This window comes from Hibiscus syriacus, unplaced genomic scaffold (assembly GCF_006381635.1).
Source record: "Hibiscus syriacus cultivar Baekdansim isolate YM2019G1 unplaced genomic scaffold, ASM638163v2 tig00002919_pilon, whole genome shotgun sequence".
Classification (NCBI taxonomy): Eukaryota; Viridiplantae; Streptophyta; class Magnoliopsida; order Malvales; family Malvaceae; genus Hibiscus; species Hibiscus syriacus.
Window position 1 is genome coordinate 583,053 of NW_024061957.1, and position 23,282 is coordinate 606,334.

At 34.3% G+C, this 23,282-nt stretch overlaps 5 protein-coding genes and 2 non-coding genes across 9 annotated transcripts; 6 read left to right on the forward strand and 1 right to left on the reverse strand.

Annotated features, from left to right (window-relative positions):
• Positions 1-1,134: 1,134 nt before the first annotated feature.
• On the forward strand, positions 1,135-1,280 carry LOC120166007. Its single transcript, XR_005519891.1, has one exon. It is a non-coding gene; the product is annotated as a small nucleolar RNA snoR2/U65 (small nucleolar RNA).
• A 31-nt stretch (positions 1,281-1,311) lies between these two features.
• On the forward strand, positions 1,312-1,400 carry LOC120165999. The gene has a single exon (XR_005519886.1). It is a non-coding gene; the product is annotated as a small nucleolar RNA snoR77Y (small nucleolar RNA).
• A 725-nt stretch (positions 1,401-2,125) lies between these two features.
• On the forward strand, positions 2,126-6,190 carry LOC120162987 (chromatin remodeling protein EBS-like). The gene is made up of 5 exons (XM_039173026.1): positions 2,126-2,542; positions 2,680-3,022; positions 3,134-3,202; positions 4,988-5,120; positions 5,850-6,190. Exons 1-5 carry the CDS (start codon positions 2,230-2,232, stop codon positions 5,874-5,876), a joined length of 885 nt encoding a protein of 294 aa, XP_039028957.1. The 5' UTR covers positions 2,126-2,229; the 3' UTR covers positions 5,877-6,190.
• A 1,234-nt stretch (positions 6,191-7,424) lies between these two features.
• LOC120164508 (serine/threonine protein phosphatase 2A 59 kDa regulatory subunit B' gamma isoform-like) lies at positions 7,425-10,197 on the forward strand. The gene is made up of 2 exons (XM_039174218.1): positions 7,425-8,820; positions 9,474-10,197. Exons 1-2 carry the CDS (start codon positions 7,576-7,578, stop codon positions 9,861-9,863), a joined length of 1,635 nt encoding a protein of 544 aa, XP_039030149.1. The 5' UTR covers positions 7,425-7,575; the 3' UTR covers positions 9,864-10,197.
• Positions 10,198-10,518: 321 nt separating this feature from the next.
• On the reverse strand, positions 10,519-11,544 carry LOC120164516. Of its 2 annotated transcripts, none has more exons than XM_039174228.1 (2): positions 11,428-11,544; positions 10,519-11,074 (listed from the first exon to the last, which is right to left on the reverse strand). In XM_039174228.1, exon 2 carries the CDS (start codon positions 11,062-11,064, stop codon positions 10,627-10,629), a length of 438 nt encoding a protein of 145 aa, XP_039030159.1. In that variant the 5' UTR covers positions 11,065-11,074; positions 11,428-11,544; the 3' UTR covers positions 10,519-10,626. The 2 variants fall into 2 exon arrangements, with proteins under 2 accessions (XP_039030159.1, XP_039030164.1); XM_039174233.1 differs by having other exon boundaries at positions 10,519-11,070; positions 11,424-11,543.
• Positions 11,545-11,699: 155 nt separating this feature from the next.
• On the forward strand, positions 11,700-19,065 carry LOC120164494. 2 transcript variants are annotated; one of them, XM_039174207.1, is made up of 18 exons: positions 11,700-11,947; positions 13,340-13,457; positions 13,546-13,733; positions 13,840-13,947; positions 14,035-14,099; positions 14,931-15,036; positions 15,379-15,462; positions 15,785-15,931; positions 16,013-16,141; positions 16,857-16,924; positions 17,275-17,300; positions 17,384-17,476; positions 17,891-17,958; positions 18,044-18,157; positions 18,262-18,297; positions 18,393-18,479; positions 18,632-18,723; positions 18,815-19,065. In XM_039174207.1, the coding sequence occupies exons 1-18, from the start codon at positions 11,789-11,791 to the stop codon at positions 18,909-18,911; spliced, it is 1,785 nt and encodes a 594-aa protein (XP_039030138.1). In that variant the 5' UTR covers positions 11,700-11,788; the 3' UTR covers positions 18,912-19,065. The 2 variants fall into 2 exon arrangements, with proteins under 2 accessions (XP_039030138.1, XP_039030131.1); XM_039174200.1 differs by having other exon boundaries at positions 11,702-11,947; positions 17,275-17,308; positions 17,392-17,476; positions 18,815-19,063.
• Positions 19,066-20,643: 1,578 nt separating this feature from the next.
• On the forward strand, positions 20,644-21,451 carry LOC120162997 (40S ribosomal protein S27-2). Its single transcript, XM_039173036.1, has 4 exons — positions 20,644-20,752; positions 20,909-21,010; positions 21,111-21,139; positions 21,244-21,451. The coding sequence occupies exons 1-4, from the start codon at positions 20,750-20,752 to the stop codon at positions 21,368-21,370; spliced, it is 261 nt and encodes an 86-aa protein (XP_039028967.1). The 5' UTR covers positions 20,644-20,749; the 3' UTR covers positions 21,371-21,451.
• The last annotated feature ends 1,831 nt before the right edge of the window (positions 21,452-23,282 follow it).

Sequence of the window (23,282 nt, forward strand, 5' to 3'; positions counted from 1 at the left end):
AACCCTTATGTTTAGATATGATATTTTGATTTAATTTAATACGACCAGCTTTTTTTTTATAAAAAAATCAAATTTGGATCATATTTTATAGAGAGTTAGAGTGAGTCAGATCGAGTTTATGTTTAATGTGAAAATTTATAATTCAATTTGAGATAATAATATAATTTTTTTACATTTAAGGATAATTACTATAATACTTATCTCTCAATAATCTTTTTCAATTATATTTGTCTTTTATATATTTTTATATTTATGTTGGATTAGTCTAAATATATGTAAGCTTTTATATTAAAATTCGGGTCAAATTTTAAGTCCAATAAAACTTTTCTGAACTCATATCATATTGATTTGGGTAGACGAGATATGCTTTTTAAATCGGATCGTATTAACCAAAAGTTCAACTCGAACCAACCTAATGACACTAAACCAAAATGATTAATGAATAAGATATTAATTAAATCAATTTAAGAACTTTTTAGTACTTTCAAGACTTAATGCAAAGATAAGTGTCCGAACTATACCAAAGTTTAACTTTAGGTGCTTCCTTTTTTTTTCGTTAAAAATAGATATATAACTTTTTTGACGTCAGACTTTTAGATGTTTAGACCGTTAAATTCAGTCGTTAAATGACACATATTATATATATATATAATTTCAAAATGTTAAATATCTATTTTTAACGATTTTTTTAAACAACTAAAATTAACTTTAAATATAATCTAATCACTTATTTTTTATATTAATCGTACTTTTAAAATTAGGAAAACATTGTGGTCGAGGTTGTATCGCCTACGACAAGCATTTTGGGCCTATTGATAGCAAACTTGAAGCTTCCTTCGGCTTTTTTTCGAATCAGCAACTTAAGCCCAATTTAACAAACTTAAACCCTGAATTATAGGCTCCGTATCTGCACAAAATCCAATTTAGAGATCTAGGGTTTCAACTCTACTACTCTCTATAAATTCCTACCCCAAGTTGCTCATAATAAACATGTAACTCTGGGTTTGTGGTTGGCCGGGAATTCCGGGGCTTCCTCGAGGTTTGTTATCCTGTGCGAGTGATTTGGAACGGGTCTCTGAGGGTTTGTTCTTGGATTTATTTTATCATTTTCTTATTTTTCTTTTTAGAGTGTTGGGTCCGATGCCACGTCGCCGGTAGCCAAGAGCCTTGACCGGCGATGCTATGACTGGACCGAAACAAATTCCATGTTTCGCTTGCTGATAGGAATCTATGGATCTGATTCGCTGTGATCCACGGAGCCGTTTTCGGCGATTACATTCTTTTTTATCATACTAATAAATGGATTTGTTGAAGCTAGTGAGGATTCTATTATAGTTGGAATTAACGACTGAATTTTCATTTATTTTGATGTCAATTTTACTGGCTTTCTGAGGCTTCATATGATCTGTTTAATTTTTTCCTTCTTTGTTTTAAAAATTTGTTTTTATAATTGAGATTTTTTTTTTGTTTTGTTTCAAATTTTAGGTTCTGAAATCTGAATCAAGCAAGATGAATAAAGAAGTTCCAGTATGCTGAATAGGCAGAGAAGCAAGAAAGTGAACTAAACTTACCAATGGATAAAACGATGAGAAATATCCCACTAGGGCTCTTAAAACCAAATTTTCCTGGGATGAGTTGCTCTACAAGTATTGGTTGCCCACTTCCTCTCGACCATAAACATTACATTATCAGGATAACTGTACTTTTATTTTAAAAAATAAATCTTGACGCCTTAATATTGTACTAATTCATTTCATGTTCTTTTCCATTTCTTTCCCCCTCCACAGTTTCTTTACCACTTAAATCAAATCACATTCTAGGGAGCTCTAGAAGCACTCAAAATTCATGTAAAATGTAGAGAGGAGAATATATTTGCACTTTTCTACATTTGTTTAACACTTGAAAATGAAAGGTTAGTTCTTGTGCATAATGGTAAATATTTGTTGGTTCAATTTTTTAATACCTTTTAGTTTATCGATCTAATAATTCATTTGAAGAACCATATTTTCACTCACGAACTAGTTCTTTACACTTGGGTTAAATTATTACTTTTAAAGGAGTAGGATTATTATTGCATGTTTTTGTTTTTGAAATTTTAATTACATACTTGATCTTAAAAAGATTATTACTCGGTAAACATGCTTGAGCTTGAGCGTGAACGCGACGCGAGTATGGTGGTGCTGACGTGTCTTCTTGTTCATATCCGTACGTCGCAACAAAAAAGAATTAATGACTAGTTTGTCTATTTTTCCCGACCCCGCCTGGATCTTCTCTTTCAACAGTCCTTTCTATCTCCCAGTTGTTAGGGTTTGTTTCTTTGTCTACTTTCCCCTATCGTTTGATTCCTTCACTTTCATCCCTTCAATTCTCCCTTCATTACTCCATTTCATTACAAAATTAGCCTCCAAAAATCTTATCTTCCTCGCATTTCAATTCACATTCCTTGTTCACAAAAAAAGAACCCTTTTAATGGCCAAGACCAAACCTGGCAAGAAGGACCTTGATTCCTACACTATCAAAGGCACCAACAAAGTTGTCCGTCGTATGTTTCTCTCTAAACCCATCTCTTTTGTTTTTCTTTTTACATTTCAAAGAGAACCCGAATTTCATTTTCTTATAGGTCTTTATATTTCAAACCAATAAATGTTTTTGGCTTTTGATAGTTGGTTTGTTTTGCAGCTGGTGATTGTGTGCTGATGAGACCATTGGACTCCGATAAGCCACCGTATGTGGCTCGTGTGGAGAAGATTGACTCCGATCATCGGAACAATGTGAAGTTTCGAGTTCGATGGTACTATAGGCCAGAGGAATCAATTGGAGGGAGAAGACAATTCCATGGAGCCAAGGAGCTATTTTTATCAGACCATTATGATGTGCAAAGTGCACACACCATTGAAGGGAAGTGTGTGGTACACACTTTCAAAAACTATACAAAACTTGAGAACGTTGGTGCCGAAGATTACTTTTGTAGGTTCGAATATAAGGCTGCCACCGGCGGCTTCACTCCCGATCGGGTGGCAGTGTGAGTTTAGATTTTTCTTGTGTTTTTGGGTTGAGTTCAGTGTACTTTTCCCCATTGTCTTGTATCGTTTTAGAGTTCGTTCATTAATTCTCCTTCGTTTCTATTTTGAAGGTATTGCAAGTGTGAGATGCCATATAACCCGGATGACCTCATGGTGCAATGCGAGGGATGCAAGGATTGGTAAACTCATTGCCCATGTAATCACGTTTGTGTGTAGAAGAACTGTAGATTGAATCCATTAGTTTTTAGTGGTTTTTGTAATGATTTATCTGCTGAAAAAGTTTCAAATTAATGTTGTATTTAATTTTGCTCAAGTTTTAATTTGAAGTCTCTCCAAGTTATTAACAATCTTGGTTTTTTCAGTACCCTTTTTTGAATATTTGATGGCTCTAGTTATTTAATTTTGCCCAAGTTATTTAACAAGTTTTTAGTGGTTTTTTAATTTTGCTTCAAGAGCTTATTTTTTGTTTTGTTCCATGGCAAATATTTTAATTACTTGTTCCACTATGCACGGAACATTCATTGATGAATGCTTTTCCATTGGCCATTATTGAGTTTGGTTGTACTAGCTTGTTTTGGTTAACAAGTTTGGGTTTCTTTGGCAATATTTTTGAATAACCGACTGAAAGCTCTTGAAGCTAAAGGATATTTATGTGTATTTTGTCATGGTAAATACTTTTGATTTCTAATTGCATTGGTCATGGAACATAGGATGATGAATGATTTTCCATTATTGAATACTGTGATAGTGTTCATTTACCTGATAATGATTGTGGAAATAATTTCATTACTTTCTGAAGTTACTTTACAATGACTTTTATGGATCCTATTTTATCTGGTATAGTATCGACAAAAATCTACTTCCTATATTGCTGTAATTTTGTTTTGACTGAAATCAGTTAATTTAAGGCATTCTAGTGAGCTGTAATGGTAGATTCATTAAGACACAGAAAAGTATGAGCTAGATCAACTCTGTTTTTTTCAGCATGGTTCATTTCCATGTTAATATTCTAGGTTCTTTTGGTCTTCACCTTACCTAATTCACCATGTAAATGGTCGTAGTTTTATGATTTAAAGTTTGATAAAAGTTCATAACTAATGAATCAAATAAGGTTTTAGTTGATTGATATTTTATGGAAAAATAGTTGTTGCAATTGAGGATTTAGCTTCTGGTAATGTCAGCCGGTAGTGGAGTGTAGAGATTTTCACATGAACCATTGTAGTGTTGGTGCCTTGATCTCCTGAAAACTTTCGTTTTCACTACATTATTGAATTACCTTAAGTGAACAAATTACAGGGTTTGCATTGCAAAATAATGTTACTTCTGACTGTTTAGCCCTATATTATTTGCCGATTAACTTTTTAGGTTATCCAATATTGCAAAAGCTAAAACTACAATGAAAAGTGCAATGTAGTTATCTTTCTTCTTGGTCGTAGACAAAGAAAGTAGACGTATTTAATAAGAACTTAATGAGTTTGAATTTTGTAATGTTACCAAATGTAACGTGCTGTTTGGTGTGCCATTAGGTGTGTCATGTATTCAACCTTTTAAACGTATGCTGCCTACCTTTTATTTTACATTACATTAGTTTTGGTCTGCCAGACTGCCAATATCTCAGCATTGAGTTGTACTTCTAATTACTTGTGGGCACATATGGACTGGAAGTACTACTGGCTAGTCGATAAGTAGATTTTGGTATAAACTTTCTAATTATCAGTGGTTCAATGTTGACTTCAAGGGACTTTGCATGAGTTATTTGCCAAATATTTTTGCTGGAAATGAAAAACAGTTTTGGTCCCAAGACATGTTTTCAAGTTCCGCTAGAATGTTTAGTATTTTCCTTTCAGTTCCTTGCCTGTGATTCCATTGTACTGTGTGTGTTCGTGTGCGCATATGTGTATATATATTCCTGATTTACATGAAATTGGGTTATCATATTTTCCTAATTAAAGATGTGTTTTTAGGTTTCATCCTTCCTGCATGGATATGACCATTGACGAAGCAAAAAGATTGGATCAATTTTTATGTTCTGATTGTACTTCAGAGGTTGATGCCAAAAGATCTTTGAATACATTCCCAGTATCGCCATCTCTTGAGGTAAAGGTTCGAGCAGTATGTTCAGCGTGTATACATAAATATGTCTTGTTTTCTTATTTTACTCTGTTTAGTTTTCGGCAGCCGTTAGCTCCAAGTTTTTCTCCTGCAACACAACTGTAATCAATCATTCCTTGCTTGCAGTTTGCAGTTGAGGATATGCCTTTTAAATTGTGAGAATATATTCATAAGGCCTCCTCAGAAACGCTAGAGATACATTCATTTTCAAAAAGTACAAAAGATAACATTTATCTTATATATGTATGTATTAGCCTCCACTACGAAACAATAAAAATATGCAAATCAATTTTGAAGTAGCAATATTTGAATTGGACTTTTGGTATTATGGATGGTAGTGTGATCCCTGATTTCGTAGATACCGAACGGAGTGCATTTTGGTTGCAAAGGTAAAGCACATTCGAGTTTTGCTGGTGACTCGTAGTTACATGTATGCTTGGGAAGGTTTTGATTACCATTTGCTCTGTCACGGCATGTGGTGTATATTCCCGAGATCTGGTTTCTTCATGAGGAAATCCAACTAGTTAGCAATTGTTTTATTCTGATTTAATTATTACAATAGATCAACTACTTTGATCCTTTGACATTTTGGTTGTAAGTTTGATTCTAACACCGCCGTCTAACATATCGACAAACTATTCTCTCTTTCCCCATTCGTCTTAGCAATGTAAATACTGCCAAGCATTTGATCTTGTATTTCATTCTTTTGGCTAGGTGGAACCAAAACGTCGGAGGAGATAACCCGTTGTGGTAAATGCGAAAACGAGGAGGTACCAATTTTCTTGCACACTAGCTTGGAGATTGTTTTTGTTAGCTTGGTGGAATTGTACAGTGCAGAGAAGTTGCTGTGCTTGCACCCCTCCCTTAAAAAAGGCTCATCTTTCATAATTTGCCACTTTCTCTCATGTTTGTATGTGTGGTTGGACTTGCGAGTGCAGTCTCTGCTAAATGTTAATATAAGCTTCGAACCTTTAACGATGGCTGCATGGACTCGAGAATTGGGGAAATCTTCTCTGTTCTTTGGTTAAACCGAACTAACTGAATTAAAATAAACAGAAATTAGTGTAGTTGGTTAAACCGAACTAACAATGTTATATATATTGATATGGTATTGAGTATTGACTAGTTTTAATGAGATATATAAAATATAATGTATTTTATTAAAACCTGAAATTTCCAGCCACATGATAATTTTTTAAAGGTGGAGGCGGCGAGTTGCGTGGTGGGTTGGGGTAGAATTGGTTTGGGGGGCATATTTATAATGAAAAAACAAGTAAATTGTGATATGAATTTGTCAATGCATTGTTTTGGTATAAACGTGTAATAACATAACATAAAATATTGACGCCTCCTTTGAATTTCAGTGCAAAACGCAAAACAATGTTTTACCGACAAACCCCAGTGGTGGTTTTAGTTTCACCGCTCAAATTAACAATATATTGTTTTAAAATTTAATTATGAATTATAAAATTTAAGATTAAAATGGATAGTTTTTGTAAAGTAAAATTTTATATTAACTCGAACATGGTATTAAATTTAAAAATAAAAATAAAAAACATAAATTAAATTAAAAGGTAGTAACTTCTTGTCCATTTTTCATGCAAATGGAAATTAAGATAATGTTTTAAAATATTAATTTTAAAAATATGAATAAATAGTAATTTATTTTCAGAAAATGATTTTCAAAATTTCAAAATACGGAAAAATCTAATCGGATCCATTATCGCCTCTAGAATAGGTGCATTTGAATCAGCATCACCGGTCTAGCTTAAATAAAACCAAGGCCATTATTGTAATATCACTTTTTTGTCTTGAAAGTGTCTTTCTGCCCTCATATGCCCGTCCGAAAACCTCAATTTCCCGTGATTTTTTATGTTTCTATTTTCCTTCCATCCAAACAGAAAACTAAAATCCCATTTAGATAGAGCAGAGGGAAAGATCTTAATTTCGCTACCGTTTTTATAGTTTTTTTTGGTTTGCTAGGCATTCTCTAATTCCTTTTTTCCTCTCTTCTATTTGTTGCCTTGTAGTATTTACTTTTCTTAGTCTCATGAATCGAATTTGTTTCTAGGGTTTATATGATTATATAGATCATTTTAGGGGCTTAGTTTTCTCTTATTCCTTTTTTCTTCCCCTTTTAGCTCGTTTCTTGTGCTTTTTGGATCTATTCAATTTTTTCATCAACTGCAAGTTGGGAAAAACCCGTTCGTCTTTTTCTGTAGCCTTAGTTTTAATCTAGAAAGTTGCAATATTAAAGGCATTAGATTCTGGATAGATCTTCTTTTTTGTACATATTATTGCACTGTTTTCTTTAATTTCCAATATTTACTGTCCGATGCTTGAATATGTAAATGATGTATAAAAGAAATGTTTGTTATCTGTAGCCTTTCATTTTGGAACCTTAGATAATTGTGGATTTAGGGTTAGGGCTTTTTTAGATATGATCAAGCAGATATTCGGAAAGCTACCTCGGAAACCATCGAAATCATCCCATAATGATTCAAATGGTGATGGAGGAGTCCATGGTAATTCCTCTTTGAATTCTTCTCCAGGTCCCAATTCTTTGAACAACTCCAAGCCCGGTTCGGTTTCTTCTAAATCCTCCAGTTCATCGCGATCGAACAATGGCCCTCTTAATTCACATTCATCCAGTTCGAATAAATCGAATTATGGGAAGAAAACAGCCCCTCTTGCAATCCAAGCTGGTCCTGTATTAGCTTCAGGGGTTTATGAGGCGTTGCCTAGTTTCCGGGATGTCCCAAATTCAGAAAAGCAGAATCTTTTCCTTAGGAAGTTGGGCATGTGCTATGTGGTTTTCGATTTTAGTGATCCATCTAAAAACCTCAAAGAAAAAGACATAAAGCGGCAGACGTTGTTGGAGCTTGTTGATTATGTGTTGTCTGTTTCAACCAAGTTCAATGAGGTTGCAATGCAAGAGATTACAAGAATGGTGTCTGCTAATCTATTTCGAACATTTCCATCTCCGAATCATGATAGCAAGATTCTAGAAATGTATGACGCTGAAGATGAAGAGCCAGCCATGGATCCTGCTTGGCCTCATCTTCAGATTGTCTATGAACTTTTACTTAGATTTATTGTCTCACCGGAAACTGATGCTAAGCTTGCTAAGAGATATATTGATCATCCATTCGTGTTGAAATTGTTGGATTTATTTGATTCGGATGATCAAAGAGAGAGGGAGTACCTAAAGACAATTCTACATCGGATTTATGGGAAGTTCATGGTCCATCGGCCATTCATTAGAAAAGCCATCAACAATATCTTCTACAGGTTTATTTTTGAGACAGAGAAACACAACGGTATTGCTGAATTACTTGAAATCTTGGGGAGTATAATCAATGGGTTTGCTTTGCCTTTGAAGGAAGAGCACAAGCTCTTCTTGGTCCGCGTTTTGATTCCTCTTCACAAGCCCAAGTGTGTTTCAATGTATCATCAGCAACTTTCTTATTGCATTACTCAGTTTGTTGAGAAAGACTTCAAGCTGGCTGATACCGTCATCCGAGGCCTTCTAAAGTATTGGCCTGTAACTAATAGCTCGAAGGAGGTAATGTTCCTTGGAGAGTTGGAAGAAGTTCTTGAAGCTACTCAGGCAGCAGAATTCCAACGATGTATGGTTCCCCTTTTCCGTCAGATCGGTGGGTGCCTCAACAGCTTGCATTTTCAGGTTCTTATGCTTTTCCTTGTCAGATTCTGTTATAGCGTTTTGCCTTCTTCTATGACTAATTTACACCATACTTGATCATTATAGCAATATATTGTTTTTCATTGCTTGCGGCCTTTTATTGTATTTTCTTCCCCAAATGTTGCTGTTGGAGTTTTTTGCACATCTTATTGGAAAATATGCTCCCCTCCAACATGACAACAAGATTTATTACACATTTCAAAAGGTTACTCTCAAAATGTTTTTTTTGAAAAACAAGCCACCATAAATTATTGACGGAATGAACGGATAGACGTTACCCTCAAAATGAGAACACATTTCAAAAAGTATTGAGATTAGAGATAATAAAATTATAGTAAAGAGAATAAATCCATTCAAACCTTCTATACAATTTGACCATAAGTTTTCAACCAATAGTTTATTATATTTGAGTTGAGAGGCTGATGGTTATTTTGCTAATGAGTTGTATATTCTTTGTTCTAGAAGGTTGATCCTATTCTAATAGCCTTAAATGAATTGAACACATTCAAATGTTAGTCTGAACTGACTGCCATGAATGCTCATCCTTGCTTAAAAGGAATGTTCTACGCCGGTGAATTTTGGTCTATAATGCTGGTTTGAGTATTTTAATTTGTTATAACATGTTATCTTGGCAGGTAGCTGAACGTGCATTGTTCTTGTGGAACAATGATCACATAAGAAATCTCATCACTCAGAACCGCACAGTAATACTCCCTATAATCTTCCCAGCATTGGAGAGAAACATGCGTCACCATTGGAATACGGTGGTTCAGAGCCTCACATTGAATGTGCGGAAGATATTCTTGGATGCTGATCAAGCCCTCTTTGATGAATGTTTGGCCAGATTCCAAGAAGATGAAGCGAAGGGAAAAGATATGCAGGAGAAGCGAGAACTAATCTGGAAGCGGTTGGAAGATGTGGCTGCATCTAAAGCTGTTAGCAACGAGGCTGTACTGGTTTCAAGATCCATCTCTTCCATTGTCATCGACACGAGCCCAACTCCAAAGGCAACGACAGGTCGATGAGAGATGCAACAAATGCAATTTGTAAGAAATCATTCAATCCATCATAATAGTGAAATGATCCTCCAGTCCAGGGAGCAGCCGAAATGGTACAGCACCATGGGAATTGGTTGATGTCGCTTTTGTTTTTAACAGCAAGTTTCCGACCTCTTCTGAATGGCAAATGGTGGGATTCCCTGGATATCAATGTTTCTTCTTCTTTTTAAATGTTCTGGCTGGGTTTACTCATATTTTTATCTTCCTCTTCCCCCTTCCTCTTCCATGATTAAGTTTCAAGTTCCTGTATTATGACATAAGGGTTATAGTTTATAAAAACGTTTCTTTGGATTTACTATTATATTCAAGGATACATATTTTCTTCCTCTGTTTGCTTACTGTACGGATCCAGTAAACCATGTATTCTTGTTATCTTCTTATGTTCTTAATATAATTTTATCATCTTAATAATTAGTTTTATATAAATCTTGATATGTTCGTGTGATCATGCCATGTTTTAGCTGCTGCTGTAATTTGTTACTATCCCACCATATTTATTTGTGATGATTGGTCGAAAAATTTGTTCTTTTGGAGCTTGGTTTTCTATTGATATTTCCTAATTCAAAGAATTAAGTGAAAAACCATTACGACGAAGGTCTGAATTCAATACAAGAGACTACGGGTTTTCTAATAACTGCTTAAACACGATACACGAACATGACAAACACGAATTGTTATGTCTAAGTGAACAAATGCAGAACAATCATCAAACATGTGTTGAAAGCTATTACTAATCATCTCCATAAGCTCGGAAACTATAACGCTCTTGGTATGGACCATTGAAGTAAAGATCGGCTTCGAACCACTTGGGATAACGAACAAGGTCCCCGGCAATGAATTGCATAAACCGATCGCTACCTTCGGGGACGACCCTTACTTCCCCTTCCTCAATGTAAACAAGCTGATCAACTTGCCAGTCCCATGGCAATTTACACTTGCCTGTCTTCCATACCGACCATCTCGAAACCCCGAGCTCTGTTAATCGCTCTTTTGACACTTTCCTTTCGACCCTCACACTGTAAAGCTCCTCTAATGGTTTCTCCATTCTCGTTGCTTTTACTACACAAGCTGAAGTTGCCCCATTTCCAATACCAACACCGTTGTTGGACCTGTTGGTTCTCTGGAAAGAGAGGTAGCCAAGATTTGCAGTAGATATCATACTTGCCATCTTTAAATTCCTAGATGCAAATTTAAAGCATAGTCAATGGTAACTATTATGAATTAATCCCAAATTGCCGTTGAACATGCTAACAAAACCCAGATATTTAACTGAAAGACGGAGGGAAATTGTTTTCAAAGATTTATCTCTTTGGTTGATTTGATTATAGTAATATCTCTTGAGCCAGCATTGCATGAAAACACGAGCAAATTCCAGTTTCCTTCAAATTTATTTCTGGTTATTTAGAGGTCTTTTGGCTCCTCACTTTCCCAGATTTTCTTAGCCACTAAACACAGGGAATAGAAAAACATAGAACAACAAAATCACAAGACAACCTAAAAGAAGAGAAGAAAAGAAGCTAAATTTGTTTACCTGTTGAAGTATTTGTTAAGTAAAACTTGTAGAGCCGAAGACAAAGACGAAGACTAAATGTCTAAACAGCAGAGTGAAGCTGTTTCGAAAACCCCTTTTAGGCTTCAGCTAAGGGGCTTCTCTGATTATCCACGAAAACGTAACTTATCTCTAAACTCACCTGGAGGTGACCTTTTAACTGTCACCCACCACTCTTACTAACCGGTTCTCTCGGTCATTTCTTTCTTTTTAATTTTTGGACCCTTCGAGACCAGAAAAAGACAACCATGAACGTGTCCTCTCCTCTTGCACATAACCTTTCCATTTTGAATGGTTTGATAATAAATAAATAAAAAAGTAGAGATTTTGGAAGTTCTTCAACATGTTTTCTGGAACAATGATGATGGTCTCGCTGAGACCCTTCAATGGGGTCTCTCCGTATCCATCGAAACGTCCATTGGTTTACAGAAACAGGCAAACAGCTCTAAGGGGAACTATCTACATGAGTACTCAAACACAAGCAGTTCGCTCCAGAACCCAGGTCGTTATACTTTTCTACTTGATTTTCTAGTTGTTTCCCTAGAAAATGACACTCCCTCAATAAAGGGACTTCTAGTTGAAAAGCATATTTTGTAGAAGCTGTGCTAGAAATGTTCACAATGTCTTGGGATATGTAAAGAAAGTGTGGTGGTTTATATATCCTTCCTTTCTCTCTTGTTGACTATTGATGAACTTGTTCCTCATACACGCTCCGTCGCTTAGTCTGGTTCGCAATTCGTGATATGTATTTATAATCTTTCTAGAGATAATTTTTGGAAAAACTTCACATGATTTTTCTAAAAGTTTTAAACTTGAAAGAGAAATCTTCGCTGATATTTGTGTACCTGAACGTTTCAGTATTTATTATTAAAATTATGAAAGCGTTTTGACGGTTGATTTTCAACAGTTGTCTAGACTCATTACAAAGATTGATTTGATTGTTAATAATAAGTTGATTGAAGAAAACTCATTAATCAAAATTAATGGGATGCTTTATGCCCCTTTTTAGTTTATTCTCCCAACCTGTTATAAATAACATCTCTGCTCACTTAAATCCATCCAAACACATTTTCTTCCTATAAACTTCTGTATCAAATATCCTTCAAGTTTTTCTCTTTTTCTTTGAAGTTCTGAGAAGAACAATTCCATCAGTTTTCACTTTAGTTTTTGGATGTACAAATTTTGAATCATGACAATTTTGCTTCTAAGAAAGTGGTTCTTTCACGGCACAGTCAAAATTCTATTTTATTACCAAATTTATTTTCAGTCAGTGTTAACATTATATTTTGCAGCAGTACTATTTCCAACCCTATGATTATGTTTAGTATAGCAAATGGTTTGTTACTCTCTTGAATCCACCCCTTAAAATGATTTATAGTTGTTTTGTTTGTATAGAAGGGGAAAAATGTTATGTGGGTGAACAATACGTGATCAAATATGGAGTTTGAAAAAAGAAAATTGGTCGATATTGCAGCAGTCAGTGTTAACATTATATTTTGCAGCAGTACTATTTCCAACCCTATGATTATGTTTAGTATAGCAAATGGTTTGTTACTCTCTTGAATCCACCCCTTAAAATGATTTATAGTTGTTTTGTTTGTATAGAAGGGGAAAAATGTTATGTGGGTGAACAATACGTGATCAAATATGGAGTTTGAAAAAAGAAAATTGGTCGATATTGCAGCAGTCAGTGTTAACATTATATTTTGCAGCAGTACTATTTCCAACCCTATGATTATGTTTAGTATAGCAAATGGTTTGTTACTCTCTTGAATCCACCCCTTAAAACGATTTATAGTTGTTTTGTTTGTATAGAAGGGGAAAAATGTTATGTGGGTGAACAATACGTGATCAAATATTGAGTTTGAAAAAAGAAAATTGGTCGATATTGCAGAGGATAATGGAAAGCATTTCAGTTGGTGGTGAGGCTGGTGGTGCTGGGGGTGCATACTCCTATAATTCCTTGAAGAGGTTGGACAAAATTTGGTCAAGCATTTGCTCTACTCAGGCTGGTATGTCACATTGTGTTCAGCAATGTTTAAACTGTTAAGTTGTGCTTTAAAAGTGGTAAAAAAAAATCTCCTTCACGTGTCTTTGCAGTTCAGCAAGAACCACAGCAGGTGGTTTCAAGCTTTCCCGGTGTGTTTAGCCAGTCTGTTCTTGCTGGAAAACAAGTGGATAAATGTGATGTGGTAGTTTGCGGGGGTACATTGGGAATCTTCATTGCTACTTCTTTGATTGCCAAAGGTCTTAAAGTCAGTATTGTGGAAAGAAATATATTAAAAGGGGTAAGGTTTATTTTATATAGAATTCAATGTAGAGATCTTTATAGCAAGAATAATCTGCTTCAAAATGCTTTGCTTGAAGGAGATGTTAATAACTTATTGATTTCAGAGGGAACAAGAATGGAATATCTCAAGGAAAGAGTTGATGGAACTTGTAGAAGCTAGCATTTTGAATGAAAATGATATTGAAGAAGCAACTGCTGTGTCATTCAATCCTGTAAGTTCCTGAACTTCATGAATTGATTAGTGTTTCTCGGGTTAGGCTCATTTGTAGAAGCTGTCTTTCATTTCATTAACTGCTCAGAACAGATGCGGATTTGAGAATAAGGGCGAGATCTGGGTAGAAGACATTCTTAACCTCGGTGTCTCGTGAGTAATTCTCCTCTTTTGAATCTGCATTTTAAAAATCAGATCTATTCTTCTGGACTTCACTTATTTATATGTTTAATATTTGTACCATGATGTAAATGATCATTGTGATATCAACTAATAAAAGGTTACAAACACAAATTCTGCTAACAGCTTCTCTCAACACCAAAGTTGGTTTTCGATATGAAAAGAAATGACTGTGCGGCTAGCAAGTAAACAAAGAGATACTTCAAATGCGCTGGCCATGTTATTTTTGATTTCTTTCCTGCATTAAACGAAATTTCTAGGAATTAAAGCCTGTACAGTTACTTCTGATTAAAAAAAAAAACTTTAATTCCTACTTTCAGTAAAAATCCTGAATTAGTTTTATTCGACATATTAGCACAGTGAAGCTATTGATATTATTATTTTACATTATTTTCCTTATTGAACTGAAAGTCTGTTATTCATTTATGTTACATTTCATAAGAAAATGGTTTTACAAATTTGCAAGCTATAATTTAGCGGAAAAGAAACATCTGTTGAATATGGAAAATCAGAAAGTTTATTGAAACCTCCTAGATTCAACACATTGATGGAATCTTTTATGAAGTGGTTAATAGTGAAGGCAGAAGTTTGTATAAACCAAAATTTTAGTTTTCAAATTTTCATCCATATTTCAGTATTAGGAGGCTTCCTTTGTGGTAACTATATGCTTCATTATTGGATAATAATTGTTAACTCAATAGTTTTTCTTAACCGAGGTCACTGTAGTTATTAACAAATATTTTGCTCATTGTAAATTAAAACTTCTTAACGACGGTCTCTAATTTTTTCTGTCCATTATTCCAGGCCTGCAAAGCTTATAGAGATTGTGAAGAAACGTTTTGTTTCCCTTGGTGGAGTTATCTTCGAGGGTTGCAGTGTGTCCAACATAAGCATTTATGATGATGCAGCTGTGAGTTCGCTGATATTTCCGAAGTTGTCTAGTTAATATTGCAGATTACCGATACTCTCATTTGTCAACTACTAATTCTGTTTTCTTTCTTAAATTTGATGGATGACATCCCCGAAATTTGTAGTAAAGGTCAAAACTTTCCATTTGTAAAACAGAATATCGTGCAGGGGACTCTTCATGCACACCTGATAAAACATTGTCCTTATTTCATATGAGAGTTCTGTATTAACACTACAATACTACTAAAACCTTGAGAGATATTTAATAAATTGCAAACTTGGATTAGATTTCTCTGTTAATAAACAACTAAGACGATTACTTGTTGCCACCTATTGTTTACAGGTCTTGCAACTTGCTGAAGGAAACATTCTTTCATCTCGTCTTGTCATTGATGCCATGGGAAATTTTTCTCCTGTGGTGAAACAGGTTAGGTTTCCTTTCTTATATATAGTTCATGTATATCTCATATAGGTGTTGAATATGCTCCTACTATGTGGAATTGGAGGATTAATTAAACACAACATTACTAATTTTGCCATGATACATCCATTTATTAATCAAGTGGATGTGCTTGCTTTTATTTAATAGTTGTACTTTTGAGATTCAAAAAATATGTTCATATGACTTTGTTCTACGAAACTTTTGGATTGGTAACTTACCAGTGAATGAGGGGAAAATCAAGTCCCTTTGGTAGAATATGCTCAAGCCTATGTATGCCGTATATTGATGTTCTGTTTTCCAATTACAGATTAGAAGTGGGAGGAAACCAGATGGTGTTTGTCTTGTCGTTGGCTCCTGTGCTCGCGGATTTAAGGAGAACTCTACAAGTGATGTCATATATAGTAGTTCATCGGTGAAGAAAGTTGGCAATGCAGAAGTACAATACTTTTGGGAGGTAAATTGGCTCTTTGCAGTAGAATTAACATTGAGTGGAAATGTTAAACCTTTGACAAATGTACATTTTCATATTTTATAGGCATTTCCAGCTGGGTCTGGTCCCTTAGATCGCACTACTTACATGTTTACTTATGTTGATCCTCAACCGAGTTCCCCAAAACTAGAAGAACTATTAGAAGACTATTGGGATTTGATGCCAAAATATCAGGTTCATTTACTGATCTGCAGTCAATTCTATTTCATCATTCTGCTGCATCTTGATCATGTTGATTCATTCACTTTTTCTTGCGGTGAAATTCTTGATCTCCTACCTAGCTACATATTATAAGGCTATATTAACATATATTTACCCTCATCACCATCAACTCGGCCGATTGCTCCACGGCTAAGTTGTCAGGTTAAAAGTTGCTAGTAGCCAAAATTTTACATCTAACATAGTACTGATTGATGCGTAATTCTAGAATAATTACTCTTGGACAAATGCTAACGAGTTCTTAAACAGGGCAGGGCATAAGGTGCTACTTTTAGACATACTTTTTATTAAATGCATCAACTACCTCTTGAATTAAATTGAAAAAAAAATGCATGTGTTGGTTTTGTCAACCTATGTTGCTATAAATCATCATTTTTCTTGAAGTTCTTGTGTCTAACATCCATGTCTATCACATATCCAAAAACGGGTATGTGGATATGATCTTCTAATGACGCTTCATGTTCATGGAAATCTCGAAAAAAATGAACATACCTGTTTCTTAATAGTCATGTCCGACACTCACACCCTAGTCTGAGTGACATAGTAGCATATAACAACAATAAGGGGAAAAAGGAAAAAACAAGAGAGAACATGCGTTGGTCTGGTTGCTATAGAATCTGTCTCTTTATACAAATACTTTATCCTGAATTTATGACTTATATTTGTGTAGGGAGTTTCTTTGGATAATCTGGAGACACTGAGAGTTATATATGGCATTTTCCCAACATATCGTGATAGGTAACGATTTCGTTAATCGCCAATTCTACTTTAATAGGGTTACAAATGCTTTTATCTTATCTAGTTTTGAGCAATATCAGTCATATTTTCATGGTGAAAACCTGAGAAACTCTCTTTAAACTTTTCTAACATAATGATCATGTCATGTTTGATCAAACTTGAGGATTGTTATAGATTATCGACTTGATAAAAGATTTTGTGTCCTATTCTCTCTGTAAACCTTAGCAGTTTTATTTTTTTCAAAACAAGCTCGTCGGTTGTCTTTACTTTTTATATCAAATCAATGTAATATTTTCTTGATGTTCGCTTGAGTTAAATATGCTGAGTGTTTTATGTGATCAACTTGACAGTCCATTGCCAGCGGCATTTAATCGTGTTTTACAGGTTATTTTTTCCTATAAACTTTGAAATCTTCCAATAGATTCATCTGAAATAGAATGCATTTTTCATGAATTTATTTTTTACAGTTTGGTGATGCTAGTGGCATACAATCACCCGTCTCTTTTGGTGGTTTTGGGAGCTTGACTAGGCACCTCGGAAGATTATCAAATGGTATTTTTCTTGTTATTTGGTAATTTTGATAGCTAGTGCTTAATTACACATTCTCATGGATTTAACAAAATCATTTCAGGAAGAGATAAACTTTTAAGAGTAACTGTAAATGAAATCACAATGCATAAACTCCGATTCATGCATAGTTTACAATTCCTTACAGACGGTCGACTTCGATCAGTTTCCTTTTTTCTTCCTTTTTCGTCCATTGTCCTTAAAACTGCACCACCGTAGAGTTGTTGGTGGGGGAATCGGAAAACATGCATCTTTAACTATTTCAGAAAGGAAAGTGTACATGGTAACCAAAACCTCAGGGGAAAAATAAGCTGTTTTAATCTCTTCGACTCAGTGAAACATATATGGTTTTGTAGATATAAGACAGCTTAAAAATGTGTTTAACTTTTTCAAGAGCAGGGATTTATGAAGCAATCGATGGAGATTTTCTCGACTCGTACAGTTTGTCCCTGCTGAATCCTTACATGGTCAGTAACTTTCTTTTTGGTTGTATAAGGTTTAAGTGGCTTTCCCTTATGGTTTTTGGAATCTAATTAAATCCGTTTGCTGCAGCCTAACTTGAGTGCTTCGTGGCTATTTCAAAGAGCGATGTCTGCGAAGCTGCAGTCTAATGTTCCGCCGGATTTTATTAATGAGCTTCTTGACATAAACTTCAAGAGTATGCAGGCAAGAAAACTGTTTCCAATGCTTAAAGCCAACAATTACCTACCCTGCTTCATGTTCATATTTGTTACGTCATTGCCTAATGAACTTTTCTTCCTCTTCTCTAGAGACTCGGGGTTCCCGTGCTAAGACCGTTTCTTCAGGTTAGCGCCTACTTTTTCTTTCGAATGTTCACCGGTGCTCGTATATCTAGAATTTCAGCCGTTGATTCTTCATTGCCGGCTATGCTGTGACACAGGATGTGATACAGTTTGGACCTCTTGCCAAGACATTAGGCCTTGTAATGCTATCTAAACCTCAAATTCTTCCATCTATATTGAAGCAGGTAAATTAATAACAAAAGAGGGTCTTGTTCTGTTATTGTTTGGATTTGCATGGATTGCCAGAAGCTAAGCTAACAAATCCTTGAGAAGCTTAAGTGCATTAGTGAATCTATCTGCTGCAGTCTCGTGATCGAATACGTGTGTTCATGTACAGGTTGATGTTCCTGTCCTTATCGACTGGTCTCGACATTTTTTCATGCTAGGATATTATACATTTCTCTCAACCAACATGGATCCTGTTATAAGGTAACATTTCGTTCTTAACTAATCACTTACGTGCTTTTCATTTATACAAAATCTGCTTAGAATCCCAATTTGTTCTTTGCATTTTTGCAAGGTCATGGTTAAATGGTATGCCATCAAAGATGAAGTATGAATGGAATAGACACCTTGAGGCTTGGAAATATGGATCTGGTTTAGATTACAAGCTATGAATTACAAGTCGAATCGAATATGCTTATTCGACTATCGGCTTCCGAACTTATCAATTTCGTCTTGAAATATCATCCAGCAGGGAAAATTCATTGAAGATTGTATTGTAGCTGATATATTTCATCTCGAGATATTACCCAGACATGAAAATCTTATATTACTGCAACTATCATGCACCATTAATTTTGCTGTACAGATTTTATTTTACTGATTAATAAAATAGAATCTTACTTCTGCAAAAGAATCTAATAAAAAGCTTTTGAACATTTAATCTCATGTGAACATTTGCATTTTCATACCACTGTATCAAAAATATATTATTATAATATAATAAAAGCATTTCCATACCACCTAAAAGTTGCGTGACCAAATTAAAAGGATTTTTATGGTGACCAAAATGTATAGTGTACTAAGAGTTGAGTAATCATTCAGGTAGTTTACCCTTTTTAAAAAAATAGAAAATAAAGGAGTTAGTTGCATTAAACATCCCCAAATTATATCTAAATTATAAATTAATCCCAAACTTTGAAACATTTTAAAAGACTCCCCAAAACTATTAGTATCATTTTAAACACATTATTATGTTTGTTAAACAAATTACTTGAGCATTAAATGTTAATTCGTGTTTGATGTGAAACATATTAAAAACTATTGAATCAAAATCTAAATATATTTTATGGATAATTTTGATTTATTGTATTAAAAACTGACACTATTGTTAATATTTAGGATTCTTTTTTAAAACATCTAGATGCATAATGTTTTAAATTTGATATACACAAATATTTTTTTTTAATTATAAAAAGGAGACAAAAACCATTGCATATTGGAGCTACTCAAAGGAACATAGGGTGGGCCGAATAGATCTCTTTGGAGGAGACTGTCCAAACTGGGGGGAGCAGTAAAAATCGAACGGCTCTCGGTTAAATTTCCATCTATTTTTGGCATAAAGTCAGCAACCATATTGCCTTCGCGTCTGATAAGCTTGAATTCTATCGACCCAAGTTTTCCATAGAGAGCAGCTATTGCACGTACAATGGTAAACGTACTCTTGTTGGAAGGGGGAGAAAGAAACTTCATCATATCCGCATTATCATTCTGAATAATGATGCGTTCAAAACCAATATCCCAAGCGAGGCACAAACCCTCGAAAACACTCCATAATTTGGCATTGAGGACGGAGGATATGCTCAGATTCCTCGAAAACGACATAATGGGGTGGTCTTCATGATCTCTGGTACAACCCCCTATAGAACTATGTTGTGCAATACAAGAGTCAGCAGCGTCAATATTAATACTGATCCATCCGGGGTATGGAGGTTGCCAAGTTATCAACTCTGGCAATGAAGAGGAGTTCAATAAGTTGGAATCCGCAGAATGATTGTAGAGTTTAGCCCAATGTAAATTTTGTTCTAGAAGAGCTTAAATATCCATCTTGCTATTACATAAAATTAAGTTGACATTTAATATCTAAATTAAATATGTCTAATTTAGACTGACAAAATGACTAAGTTGATATACAAATTTTAAATATGTTTTGTAATATATCTAAGTTGACATTTAGTGTCTAAATTAATGACTAGACTGACAAAATGACTTTATTGAAATTATATTGATAGTTTAAAGATTTAATTAGATTTTTTTAAAATATAGGGACTAATTTAAATTTTAAGACATAGTTTGGGGTTTGCCTCGAGCAATTAACAAAAAAATAAAAGCACTCCGAGCCTAACTACCCAAACCCTAAAATCCATTTCAGAGCGCTTCGTCTCTTGAAAGCTTCTCACTCCGCAGCTTCAATTTCAAAGTCCTAGCGCCGCATCCCTCACCACTCGCAATCATGGTAAATCTCCCCTCGTTCATTCATTCTTTCATTGTTTACTTAATTTAAGACATCTTCTATTCATTTCTAGTTTATTCATTGAATTTTTCTTATGTTTAAACCAATAACATATGGATATGGGTTGTTTATTTTGTTTGTATTTTGTTATGATTTTAGGTTCTCCAAAACGATGTTGATTTGTTGAATCCACCAGCCGAGCTTGAGAAGAAGAAGCACAAGCTCAAGCGTCTTGTTCAGTCTCCCAATTCCTTCTTTATGGTAATATATCTAACCTTTTTCTCGTAATTTTCATATCAATGATTTACTCTATATGGTGAATTGACTTTTTGGTTTTGTTTTTGTTGCTCTCTTCCAAAAGGATGTTAAATGTCAAGGCTGCTTCAATATGTACGTTTACATAGGATTTTTGGGTTTTAGATTTACCGCTTTAAGCAGTATTTCACATCTTAAATTCGGTGCTTACACTTTCTCTTCTTTTTTCTTTTTTGCAGAACAACTGTATTTAGCCACTCTCAAACCGTTGTGGTGTGTGGTAATTGCCAGACAGTTCTATGCCAACCAACTGGTGGTAAAGCTAGACTTACCGAAGGATGCTCTTTTAGGAAAAAGGGTGACTAAATCTGTTGCCTATAACCCATTCTGGGTATCTTTTTGATGTGTTAAAATGTCTTTATTTAAAAGCACTGCTAAGGATTTATATATGTCTGTTACCTTTTTTATTAATGCTGCAGATATTTTATTTTGTTTTAAGAGCAAGCGTTTCTTGTTACATTCGGTTGGTTTTCTGATCTTTATATAAACATTAGTATCTAAATTTGCTGTGTTTAGAATTTGCACAAAGTAGTTCTGTTATGTTTTGTAAATATTTTTCCTTGTTTTGAGTAACTTTCTCAAAGTTGTTTTCTTGTTCTGGTTGCTTGTTTTACATTATAATAGCATTGGAATGATGGAGTTTGATTGTATGATTGATAGAATAAAGTTAATAGTTGAGTAGATTGCAAATTATTTAGCCAGTGATGCCTTGATACTTTTTTTCTAATTTATTCAGAATTTTCCTTTTAGACATGTTACAAAGATATGATCTCCCTGATATATGATAATATAAGTTAGAAACGATTGGGTATATTGTGTCACACACGAATCAGTATTCTGTCACTCGCCCCTGATTATGGAAAATATGGCCTCTTTCTGAACCCTGACTACGTACTTAGTCACTCGAGTGTCAGAAGCATATTGAGGAAAAGAGACCACTAGTAGATCGTTTCATAAGACATTTTAGATGTGGTTTCCTTACAAGGGACGTGCGATTAAGCCTGCTTCTGTTTTTCCTACTATGCATGCCCTTATACCTTTAACCAGACCTATAAATTGTGCTGTTTAGTCAATTTCAGTTTTTAAGTTTTTTCTGGATCATTTCAAGTTTAGTTCATTGTATTGATCATTTCGGGTCCGGACAAGGTGGGATTGTGTTGTCTTTTATACACTTAGTTCATGGCAGTACAGAGTCACTGAGTGCAACTTTTGCATATTATATTCTTTCCATTAAGTGAGATGGTGCGAGCAAATTGTAGTGGGAAAGTTTAAATATAGCCTGAGACGTTTCATTTTGCTGAAAGTTTGTAATAAACTAGACTAACATGTGCCACGTTTGTTAACGTCTTTCCTGGTTATTTCTACTTGTTAACCTTGGAACCAAACTTTGATGTTTCTGACTGCTGTACATTCATTGCCTAATTTGCTTTCCTTCCAGGGTTGGTTTTTAAAATGTTAATAGTACATACCAGCACTATAGGGCATAATGCGTCAATTTTCTTATGCTTTGTGATGGTAACCACTTCACATTATGGATGTCTTGTAAACTAACATTTATATTAGCGAGGAACTGAACCTAACGTTGGGGTTATTATAGGATCTGGATTAACAATGTTTCTTCAGTTAAATATAGCATTGATAATATTCTTTATTAAGTTGATTTCGTAACTGAAGTATATAAATGCATTTTAATTTATCATTTTTTCTACAAATATTACAATGGTTATACAAAATTATTATATGTATATTTTAATTTATAAGCATTAGTACGAATTCAACTATAAGCATTTCTTATTTTGTTCAGTCATTGGGAATGCCTGAGCCACGTAATTAATTATTTCGAACCTTGTTTTCGGCAGCCTTTTTAAATACATGATAAACACCTTGTGAAAATTAAACTTAAAAAAACAAGTCTTAATTGTGAAGAAAATCTATTTTAAGAAAATAATGACTCTATCATTATCATCCATAAATTAAATTGCTTCATTTTCACAAGATTCAATGGCTTAAATTTACAATGTTTAATTAATTAATGTTATTATAAAAGCATTTGAATATTTAATTAATTTCGTCAAAATTAAAGTATATTTTTAATTAACTATAAATTTTTATCATTTAAATTATAGTAATTGCGAAATGGATTTTACAAGATTTACATTTTCAATTAAAGTTTTTCATCCATGATATTAATATAATAAAATCTTATTCAAACTAATTA